Here is a 12456-nt window from a genome sequence, read left to right as displayed (position 1 = left end):
ACAAGGGACAGGGAGATGCCAATGAAGTAGAGGAAGTAAACAGCATTCAGACACAGAAAATAAAAGCAGAAAGGAAAAACTGAAAGGGCTATATGTGAACAAGAAAAACACAGTCAATTGAAAAAACACCCTTTCCTATGCAAATCACAGCAGTACAAAAGTACCAAGCCTCATGGCCTGTTCTGAAATGGCCAAACCTATTCAGCAAAGGTTGGTTTCCTGAAAAGCCAATAATCCAGATTATGCACTCAAGACAAATGCTTCCCCTTAGGCTTCAGGTGTCTCCATATGAAGGGAAAATATTCCTATAGGGTTCAGACTTCTGTAACAATTTGAGCTTGGGCTGGAATAATGTTCACAGCTCTGACAAGCCTTTAGGTTCTCAGAAGTCTGGAAAAATCAAAACAACAAACAAATCTGTTTGTTCCAGAATCTGCTGTATCCACTTCAATGGACATCAGAAATTGAGCAGGAACTCCTGTGCATGCATTCGGCATTCTGATGGGGACATAGGTGACTAGAAAGAACAGTGACTGCAGCCAGAGAGATTTGATACTTGCTGATGTCTAATCCAAATCCGAGATTCACTGCCACAGTTTGAATGGATGGCACAGAACACTTTAATCCTAAACTTCTTTACACCCTGGTGTAGTTCCAGGCCACTTTTTTAATCACATCAGTCACGGGCCGCATATATTTCATAGTCTTTCAAATCTCATCTTTTACCACTTTCATTTACATTAACTTCAGAATTCACCAAGGGGCAGCACCTAATAGTCTCTAAATCCCTAACCTCTGTAAGACAGTACTTCAACTTTTTACAGCTGGGAATAGGTCAGAGATGCCAACAAAACACAGTTGCAGTAAGATTCTCCACATGCATAGAGCAAAATACACCACACTAACTTCTGCCTACCTGGAGGCTGTCAAATCTTTCAGATTCAATATTTTGTATGCATCCGATTGCTAAAATTATCTCAAACTGTCAGTATCATTACCTGTTGGGTGAGAGGGTCTCTCTTAATACGCTTCTGTCTATTAACAACTGCTACAGTGATAAACTGTTTATCCGTTAAAATATCCTTATTCCTCCAAAATTATTTTTATCCTTTTCTATTGAGCCATAGAACGCCAAACCCTACCTAAACATACATGTGGTGCCCTGAAGGAAAGGTAATTGCTACCTGCCTATACCTGGAATAGAGAACAGGAATATTTTAATCTGAAAATTGCATCTATTACATTAGATTGGGTCAGCAATATCACCAGGTTGTCAGGGTAAACACAGCTAATAGAAACTGAGTTTACAAAGCACATGGTTACAGTCTCCAAAACTTAATTTCAGTGATATGAAAAATGTTGGGAAGTCTCTATCTATAGAGTGACATAGGAACATTTTACATGTTTTCTCTCACAATAAAACCTTAGACCAAACCTTTGGCTTAGACATAAAATTTCAAGTTCACTAAGCTGATACCATAACAGAAGCCATCTGTGGCTTCAGGACTGTTAAACAGAGACACTGTCCAATGCCCCTGACTTCCCCTTATACCTTAGACCATTGTCTCATTTTCCATTAAAAATTAGGAACATTTTTATTGACTTCCATAACACTCAGGAATAAATTAATTTGTACTCTTTATTGCAGTCTCTCCAGATGAGTTGGGAAGTATGCTTTCACTATCATATTTTAAAGGATACACTTTCAATGCCATGGAAAACATCTTCTGGTTATACCAGTATCAAAGACCTATTAACTTCTAATAGGCACATTTCCTCACTTAAATCCCAGGGAAACAGTCTGCACGGTCTCTGAGAATATCCTATCTATATCTTTCCTATTCTCACGAATGCTCAACAACCTACTGACTTCCTCGCATAACTCCTTGACCTGGTGACATAGTTCCTCAACAAGGACACACTTTCTGTGCGTCTCTGTGCCTCTGACATCACTGGTGCAGCAACAGCCGCTGGGGAACGAGCTCTGTGGCACATAATAGCTGTAATTTTTGCAGTTCGGACTGCTAGACTGGGGAGAAGGGGCCTCCTCATTCCCCTTGGTGTTAACTGCTGCTCCTATGCTCAGCTCTCTGTTCTGTGTTGGCCCTCCTATGGAGAGGAGCCCTTCCTGCCCAGATTATGGTTTGTAAAATGTCATTCTAAATATTAAGGGAGCTTGTAGTTTAGAGATATTTTTTTTTAATTGAAATTCCAGAAAGTTATTTCTGGTTGGTTTTCAGTTTTTGGGTTTTTTTCAAAGTTAAAAAAAAAAACATACCAGCTTTTACCTCCTGATCTCACTCCTTAAGATCTCACTCATTTTTTTTTTTGTTTGTTTGTTTTGCAAAGCTCCGAGGGCCTTCTATGTCTCTATACATACTAGCTATTTGCCTGAATAATCATGAGGCTTTTCAGGAAATCAACTGGTGCTCTTACAGCTATTCAGACTCTGATACAGTCAAACCCCACAGGGTCAACCTAAGCACCTCCACTGTTTGCTGTGTCCTTCTTCAACCCAGATATTGTCCTCCACAGAGGCTACAGTTTGTCATTCTGTTCCTGTCTTAGAGATGTGACTGCATCCAGTAAAAGGCACCAAATGTTACATAAAAGCATCTTTCAGTTCAAACCAGTCATGGGAAAGAAAAACCTTCTCTACCTTGCAGGTCAGCTTTGGTCAACCCAACTTTGTTAGCAAAAAAAAAAAAAAAAAAAGGCAAAAAAACCCCCAAACAACAGGTTAGTATAAAGGAGGCACAGAGGGACAATGACTATCTTAATGCAACCGACCAACCAACAGATAACAAAACCAAATAAAAAGAGGAAATGCATTTCATTCACACACAAAAGAAACCCACAGAATTTACAGACAGTACACAGAGAAGAAAAAATATCACTATCTTAAATCTATCAGCATTTAACAATAACTTAAGAGAGATTTTGTCTCATTTGAGAAATACTTAGAATCCATTTAAGTAAAAAAAAAAAAATTTATTTGACTTTCAGTACATCGGTCAAGCATAATTTTTTTTTGTTTCTATATCCAGACTCTGGATCTGAATTTAAATTCTCTGTCTTCCATAAAAGCACAGATTGCTCCAGCTTTTTGTCCAAAGTGGATTTATTGCCAGAAAACCATAGGGGACTGATTACTCTGTAAGACAACAATCTCTGTTTATCCCGAGAACTGAACTTGACACTGGATATAAAGTGACAGTAAAACCTTGTCCCCTCACAAGCTGTCACCTACTCATGGATTTCAGTACATCTTTAAGAAAACTTGGATCAACAGGAAAACAGACAGCTCAGGTTTTAGATTCGTATAGTCTTCTTCAGTGTCATTAGAGCTATCAACAAAAATGATGAGTACTAGCTCATTCTTTCACCTAGGTGGGAATGATTTTGTTATCTGTGGTCAAATCATAGTCCATACGGCAAAAGAGAATCATAAAACTACTACGTCTGACTGTCTAAAGACCCAAATACACTTACTGAAAATCAAAGAACATTAAATAGCAAAACAATACTACTGATGCTCTTCCGTGTAGGCACAGAGTTTCTTTTTTTTTTTTTTTTCAATGGAGTCCAGTTTACGAGGAAGCCGCATAGACTTTTGATGTGTTATATACCTTGATTCTAAGTTTTCTCTTTCAGCATGGAAAAAGCAGAGCACAAAGACGGGAGCATAGGCAGCAGTTCCTGAATCCCTTGCCACTGAAGGTTACATATTTCTATTACACAGAACAATAGGAATGAGAAAACACCAAATCAATTACCTCATTGCTCAAAAGATGGGTATTTAAGAAGTACACACTTACCCTCTTAACCTTCTGTTCTTAAAAAATTCTAATGTCACAGCTGATACTGAAGAGAGATTGGTAGTTCTCCGTTTCACATTTACGACTCAATAAATTAGAACTGACATGTACAGATACCATTTCCTGTGGTTCCTAAGAAGTTTAACATTTTGAATTTCTGCTGTCGTTTCACAGTCCATGAATGACTCAAGATGGCAACTACCTTCCTTTTTGAGATAGTCAGATTTTTCTTCCTTTTGGAACTGCTTTACTACATAGAGCTACAAAATCCCTTTTTCCTTGAACAAAATTCAAAAGAAAGGGAGGAGGAGTAGAAAGACAAGAAGAATGAATTTCTTCATGCATCATCTTCAGCACTTATTCCAACAATTTCTCTATAACAAACAAGTACTTTTCCTACTGCCCCAGTCCACACCTTCTTTGTCGCTGAACAGAAGCAAAGCCCATATTTGTTCCTTAATTCCAGTAGAACTATGAGAATGGAATACAAAAGCAGAAGGAGTAGGAGAGATGTCAAACCATCATGGAGCAAATTAATGCTCCACTCCTCAGTGGACAACCTTTGATTCCAGAGAGAAAGTAGAGTATGACCAGATTTGAAGTTTCTCTACTAAGCAGATGAAGGGTGAAATCCTTTCTGACATTATCCTGCTGTGAGATTTTAAGCATGAGATTATATTTTCTGTTTTCCACATACTGCTTAGTATGCAAAATGTGTTTCTGATTATCCAGCCTGTATGTGTCATTCATGCTTTTCATGCACCAGTGAATTCCAAAGGTTAACTAAACTAGTTCATGGCAAGTTGCAAAAGATTATGATTTTACTCCAGGATCTGGAAAGAAGATTAAGTCAGGACAAAAAAAGTCCCAAAACATCTGGAACAGTGTCAGCCTGTTTAATAATAATCACTCTCCTCTGTGAGAAGCTGTTATCAGTGGAACAGGTGAGGAAGAAGCAGCATCTCTAATGCACATAAAAAACCACCTTGTAAAAGAAATAAAATGTTTTTTAAGCACTTCTGTTAGGTTTGGTTGGTTGGGGGCACGATGGAGTGAACAAATTTGGCATGTGCAGTTACATTACAGATAGCTCTAATGCCCATGGTAAGCAACATAAGGATGTCCAAATAAAGGGAAGGAAAACATGGGAGAACATATGGCAAATTAATAAAGAGGTGAAAAAACACCTGAAATGCAGGAAGTACTCATTAATACTGGGGGCATCCTCTTTAAATTCCTCAAAAGGTTGGCCATCTGCTTAACTTCTTCCAGGACCAGTGAGGAAAATGCTGTGAGTCACTCAGTCTAGACTTTTGTGGATGGAATAAACTGATCCATTCATCTAGTACTAAGACCAGAAATGAAGAGTTCAGCAAAAAAGAATTGATTTTAAAAGCCCAGTAAAGAGATTATCTGAAGTTTAAATTATTTTCTTTCAAGAAGGGAAAGGATGCCACCTGGAACAACTTCTTCCATATATCAACTCTGGCACGTGCACCATAATGCAGACATCTTTTCTCTCAAACTGTGTACGTCTGACGTAGAAATAGTCTGTATCATGCAAACTCAGGAGTATAAAAATTTCCAACCACCCCCCATTGGCTGTTGAGATGGAGACTGGAGAAAACTAGGTCCTGATAGAAGACTTCTTTTCCTCAGTTTCTAATGCTTTGGTAATCTCTAGGAGCCTCCATCCGTTGTTTCAAAGTGGTCTGAAAACACAAAGTTGAATTTCATACTTTCATCACAAATAGAACAATACCTTGCAGATGAATTGTATGGGTGGGGACAGCAAGGCCCAAAGTAGGAGGCACACTTCCATGCAAGCTTCCACTAGAAGAGGCCCCCCCACTTCAAGTCCTTTCTGAGAAGTGATTTTGTCTCTTCAGAGTTTTCAGTACCCTGATCCAACACTGACAGAAGAATCACTTAAGTCTCAACCACTTCCCTACCTTTGGCAGCTTTTCTTTCAGGCCCTCTTGCCAACCCCTTTTTTCGGGTGGTGGTAGGTGGAAGGGCCCTCTTGTCACACAAAAGATGATGATGATAGCTGCAGTTAGCACAAGAGCTCAAGATACTCTGTAAAAATGAACAAATATATCGGCATCATGTTGTCCTCACAGTTGTGTGTAGCGCACCAGAACACACCAGGAAGCAAGGTGGTTTCTGGCTTCACAAAATACCTTCCAGGAAAACACAAGCAGCGAAATACAGATCTGACCAGACCTTCAAGATCTGTGAAGAGCTGCCTGTTGCTCCTAAGGAATCAGAAATGCTTTTTTTGCAATTGCAAAAGAGCAATGAAAATAAACCATGATGCAAAAGGAAGCTGATATGTCACCTGACAAACAGGATGAAGAGGTTACTTAGTTGTACTAGCCTAAACAAATCCCAGTATAGATAATTTAAAGAAATCATAAGAATAGAACCGATAGGCCATCAGAGATAAAGTAATTTTTTCCTTAGGTCTTGAACTGCCTTTTTTTTTAACACTACTATATACCATTAAATGCCAGCAAATTTCAGTCTCAAGAATGTCTGCATTTCAAGAAGGACTTGTATGTGTATGACTAAGAATGCTTTGGGGTTCTTCAGATCCCAAGGAAAAAGATCTCCTATAAATATATCATTAAAATATAAATATAATTTACTGAAAGTCCTTCCCACTCAAGTAGAAGCACTGCCTTACTTATCCCTGGAACACAGATAATTGTATAACACGACAGGTTTGTGCTTTGTTGCTCAGCGAGGCTGAATTATGCTTAAGCATATGAGAAAAACAATGTGGCCAAGGAAATTCAATGGCTTGCTCAAATTGAATAAAATGAGGTAGCAGTAGCACCAAGACAATAAGGAATATAATTTTCCTATTAAAAATTGTGAATTTAGTGGTATGGAGAAGGGTACTGAAATACATGAACAGAGATAACAAACACGAACAGGATGCTGGTGTGTCTTAGGTGGTACAGCTCTGTCTCCTGACCTACATTTCACATTCCACTATTCTCAAGGCTTCGTTTCTCTACACATCCTTTGATTCTGTCCTGAGATCAAACTGACAGTTTCTGAGAAAACAGCTGCCACCTTGTAATCTCTTCTGCTTCTGAAAGCAAAGCCGCAACAAGAGACAAGCATTAGCAGAAATCTCTCTCATACCACATTTGAAAGGCAAGATTCCTATGTGGGGATGGAATGACATTTCTTTAAGCATGCATGTTCTCATCATTGATGTGATCCCACCCCCCTTCATGATTAAACAAGGACATGTCTGGCAAATCAACACACAGCACAACTATCCACACAAAAAGCCTACAATTGTTTATTAAAAACGTATTTAAACACTATGAGGCAGCAAGGACTGCTTGGGACTTCAGCCCTTGAAAACATTGTTAAGATTGGATCCAAGATCATGTGAGATGGAAGCAAACTAGGGAGACACAAAGAAGGACTGAACGTGCTTTGTGTTTTTCTTTCCTTAGAGAAAGGCGAGATAGGTGTGACTTTCACTGGCAGCTGTAAGAATAGGCACCAGCAGGCAGCAGCCAAGATCTGAGATGAAGTCTTATGGGTTGCTATGATTAAAAAACAAACAAACAAACAAAACCAACAAATGAAACAGCTTTCTGGTGACCAAATTCTCAGGTTTTTTACTAATCCTAAACATGTTGGCAAAAAGAATGCATTCCTCTTCAGCAGTTCCTTTGGTACTGAGCAGGGACCATTTGGGAAGACAGCATGGGCACTGCTTTGGAAGATCAAGTTCTTGCAAAGGCAGAACAAAGGCAATCACTGACCCTACCATCCATTTCTTTAGATCTCTTTCAAATCTTGAATCCTGTTTGAAGGGCTTTAGAAGAGAAGGAGAAATCACATTTCAGATATTTCGAAGAGTGAACCAATCTCCATGCTCAGGCAGCAGCTGTGCTGGTACCATACTGGCACACAGACAAAGTGCCACATTGTGCATTTTGAGAGTAGCAGTGACCTTATGCAACCTCAGTAACAGGACACTAAATCAAAGAATTACACTGGGTACATGAGAAGGAAACACCATAGCTCTAATAATGGTGAAGAGTCTTCTGGGAAAGAAGACTCTGCTCTTGAGCCATACACAGAACAACAGGTTAGTCTAATGAGAGGTCCTCTGAAGACAGAGAATTAGTAGAAATCATGATAGCTAAATAGCCAATGGATTAATATAATTTTAAACAGAGGAATTATCAACAAATCACTAATATTAAAGAAGACCTTTCAGTGCACCAAGGATAAATAGAATTGACATTTTCTAAAACCTAAAATTCCTTTTTTTTCCTTGTAAATAATACAGAAAAGGTGCACTTCTTTTGACAAGTTGGGTCTGCCACAAACAGACAAAGACACCAGTTCTGCTACAATGTGCTCATTTCCACACAGAACAGTGTGGTTAACAGACACTATTAAGAAAAAAGAGAGAAAGATGGAAAAAACCCATCCTCCAGCTGTGTGGCACTTGCCAGTGCTGTGAAGTGGAAGTTGACACTGAGTGAGCTCCTGTGAGAGGACACAAAATTCCCACAAACGAGAGTATCACTGCGTGAGTGTGGAAGGAGGGCTGGGGCACAAGAGTTCCCAGCCAACCAGAACACAGACACAAGCAAGGGAACAGGTCTAATAGGACTGCCAATTTGGTGTTTCATGAATACTCAAAGATATCACTAAGATGACAGTTTTAATCCTAAGAAGTGACAGTCTTGACAAATGGTATGACTTCATCATGATATAACCTGTAATTTTGACACAGTAGGTGAAAGACAACCAAGGAGTAATTTAACTTTATGAAATTTTTGAACGATCAATTCAGGACATAAGTCTTTTCTTAGCAAACATGCATACCAATGTTACAGAAAAAAATTATCTTCTTCTAGTGACTGGTAGCCAACACAGCAGACTGGTATTGAGTGGAACTAGACACAGTAGTGATTGTCATTTAACCCAGAGAGCAAAACCTTGGGGGTTTTGATGCTAAGTACCCCAAGTGCTTTGGGAATTGAAACCATATGCATTTTACTGAGTCAGTGCTGCTGATGTCAATATTTTTTTAATTAATGAGAGCTTAGCAGGAATAGTAAATTCTTAAAGAAGTTTCAGGATATCACTACCATTTACATGCTTCTAAAAGTAACTCATCACATTTGGTTCTATTCTGGCTGGAAAAGAGAAAATACAGAAGAGAAATGTTTTCTAGGCAGAAGAGGCAATGGGCCCACTGGTTTCACTGGAGGTCCACTTCCTCAAAAATGAACTCCTCTTTTAGTCCAGTCTTCTACCTTCCATTTCCATTTCCCCTGTCTCCACTTGTTCTTTGAAATACTGACTTCTGTGAATCCCAAAAAAGGGTGCTCTGAAGCAAAAATGAATTGAATGCTCAAAACATCTTTCAAAGTATTTTAAGAGTACTGTAATGTTTATAAACCACTCTTTTAGGACGAAAACTTGTAGCAAATAGCTGCATTTGGAAAACATAAGTTGTAATGAAGGATACTGCAATGAAAGCAACTTAATGAAATTAATAGTAAGGTGGAAGAGATGCACAGAGGGCAGCAATGAAGTAAGAATTGAGTGCTTGAGAGTGAAACTTCTCTGGAATCAGTTATACCTTCACATCCACGCTCAATCTGTCCACTGCGGTGCAGAGCATCGTTGATAAGATCAGGCAAACGCCCATTCAAGTCCACAGATGCCAGACAGCCCTGAAATCCATCCCGTGAGGCCACAAGCTTTGGGAGGTTGCTATACATGCCTTGAGCTAGGCCAGCAATGTAGAGATCACCTAGAGGAGAGAGGGGTAAACATACAAGAAGGAGCAAGTTACACACCTTCTAGAGTGACTTTCCTTGTCACCAAATGTGAATATAACAAAGTGAACAGAGGTTCAGAAAAATTTAAAAGCAGAGTGAGATATTGTGCAAGAAGTTGTTTCTGCCTTCTTTACCACAAAAAAACCCAAAGCGAAGCCCAAAACAAAACAAACAAACAAAAAAACCCCAAACAAACAACCAAACAAAAAAGCCCTGCAAAACCCCACCAATAATCCCAGTTGTAATTGCAACCTAACTAGGAAAAAATGTAAGATGACAATTAACTTCCGAAAAAGCAAAATATGACAAACTGTGCTCCTACAGGAAGTGCCAAACAAGAAAGAGAAAAATGAATCTGACAGTCAAAATTAGCAAAGTCCAGATTTACTGTTCTGTAATGCATGGTTATTTTAAGTTTTCTCTTGTTTACTAGTGCAAGAATAAAGGGGGGAACTGCCAGTCTTGTAGAGTTTACCTTTAAGATCCAGATTTTTGGCACCGTTGATAACCTGAGTGACCACCTTGGTGTCCACCTTTAGGCTGTGTGTGTTACTGTTATCTCTGGTAATGACGACATTGTGCCATTGGTTGTCATTAAGAGGACGATCACTGTTGCCTTTGATAACATTAGGTCCATTTCCAAGGTCAAACACATAGTGTATATACCTGTAAACATACCAAGAGCTAGTTAAAATTGTGTAAGAATTCCAGTGCTACTGACTCTTATTCTAGCCAGAGCTGATACTTAAAAAAGTCACAAAGGGAAGTATCTCTGGGTTAGAAAGCTCTAGTAAGCCAAAATATTAGCCATTGCTTTGAAAAGATGTAGTTGTTTCCTTTCCACCAAAGTGTAAGGATTAGTATTTTGAGATTATAACATTTGAAACAATCAGATCCTAACCATAAAGCATTCCTCTTTTTCCACAAAGTTCTTGCAGATCCATACAAATGCTGCCTGAGAATATAATTATTTTTTTAAATTGGCAATATCAATAAACGTACCGGGGAGCAATGTTAGATATGCTTATTTGGGGAATATATTCCTCACGTTCATTCTGAGTTCTTCATAACTCTCGTAAGAAGTTTATCAGGAAACTCACTTGAAATATTTTAGTAAATTAGTACATTAGGCTTATTCAAACAGCTAGAAAACAATTAGCAATGCTTTTGGCAAAAAATAAAGACCCTAACAAAGACTGAAGTCACAGGAGTGCTACCCTGAATTATTTATATAGTTCAAACACAGAAATTCACCTGAGGATAGAAGTATTCTATTTAAAGGAAAAAAAAAGACAACAAAACTCAACTTTCAACAGAGCACCAGGAGCTCGTGATCGGTGCTTTTTATGTTACTCAATGTCCCACTTAAGCAGTATGTGCAAAGTTAAAACTGAAACAGATTGAATTGAAATAAACAGGACTACTAAACTGTATTTTTGGAAAACGTATCTACCATGACTAAATCATAAGAGATCAAAATTTGTTCATCTAACAAAGGATTTTTTTTTAAATAAGCTATTGGTCTTTTAAAAGGAATATAGCAGCTCAAAAGCAAGCTGAGTTTGCTTTTCCTCAAATATCACCAGCAGAATTACAGATTCAGCAGCCCATATCCTTTTTTTTCCCCTCCAGTGAAGCTGGCAGAAAAATGAGTATTACAGGAAAAAAAAAAAAGGGAAGTGGGCAGAGAAGAGAGATACAGAGCCCTCAGCACATTTCTTCCTCCTCTGTGCTAAGCTGCGAGGTTAACAGGACAAAACATTAGTCTAGCTACATCCAAACAACTTAAAATATTAATGCTGCACACTATAAAAGTGTTTTTGCCTCAGCCACAGGAGGAAGACAGTGATAAAATCCAGAGTCTTAAGCTTAGTGTTTATGTTTAAGTGCTTTGTCTTACACCTCAGCAAACAATTTCAGTATGAGGTGAATTCTCTTTATACAAGCATTTTAAGCTTATCTATAAGTAAGTTTATCTCTAAATAAGCTGGTAAAATATAACAAGGACACTTACCCCTTGACTAGTTCAACTGCAATAAAGTCATTGCCATCACCACTGTTAAAGAGGATGAAACCATCAGCTGAGGTGGTCTTGAACTGAAAGAAGAGGTGCATGGATGTATAAGCCTGCAAGGTGGCCAAGCTCAGGTAGCTGCTCTTAGTCTTGAACGTCACAGGGTCAGCTATAATGTTGCGGAGACCAAAGCGTGCCTTCAGCTCGCAATAGTCAATGTCACCATTCTTGCACAGGTCAATGTAGAGCATCCCATTGAACATGAGGCTCTGGAGATGGCCGATGAAACTGGAGGGGATAACAGAGATGTACCGCTTCTCTGTCATGATCCCCGTCTCAATGTTGTGGAACTCCAGGCGAGTGTGATCACCAACCATTGTGCCTGAAGGACAGAAACAAGGAGGAACATCAGGGATAAGTAATAGGTTATATGGAGCTCTTCACACTCTAGTTTCCAGACCAATAGCAGTATTAACTTAATCCTATCTGATCACTGTTGATAGCTTGCATAAGAATGTATAGAATCTTGGTGGAGACACTTTAGTCTAGCAGTTGCCAAAATCTGGCAGAAAAGACAGGTCTAAAGGGCCATGGGCAGTAAGCTCCCTATTTTCCCCTGTGCTTCACAGACTTCCTTGTTTGTGAAGAAGACCAGGTCTCTCCCTTAAAGCCTACAGTGATGTATTTGGTCCAACAGTTCATCTGCCAAACAACTCATACACTTCTGAAACAACTCTTACAGGTGCGTTTCCTGAAAATATTTGATAAACATAGATTAATACAAATA

General features: G+C 38.9%; 1 protein-coding gene across 13 annotated transcripts in view; it reads right to left on the bottom strand.

The window, feature by feature from the left end:
* The window catches only part of LOC108505488 (neurexin-3), a 915200-nt gene that overhangs the window by 437602 nt on the left and 465142 nt on the right, over positions 1-12456 (bottom strand). For all 13 annotated transcript variants that reach the window (XM_017831536.1, XM_017831535.1, XM_017831539.1 and 10 more), the window contains 3 exons: positions 11670-12051; positions 10131-10321; positions 9454-9627 (listed from right to left, as the gene is read on the bottom strand). In XM_017831536.1, coding sequence (XP_017687025.1) covers positions 9454-9627; positions 10131-10321; positions 11670-12051 — 747 coding nt within the window. The remainder of the gene's footprint in view (positions 1-9453; positions 9628-10130; positions 10322-11669; positions 12052-12456) is intronic.

The sequence above is a fragment of the Lepidothrix coronata genome, unplaced genomic scaffold, assembly GCF_001604755.1.
Source record: "Lepidothrix coronata isolate B3197 unplaced genomic scaffold, Lepidothrix_coronata-1.0 Scaffold192, whole genome shotgun sequence".
NCBI lineage: Eukaryota > Metazoa > Chordata > Aves > Passeriformes > Pipridae > Lepidothrix > Lepidothrix coronata.
Note: the sequence above shows the minus strand (reverse complement) of the source record. Positions and strands in the feature narration are given on the sequence as shown.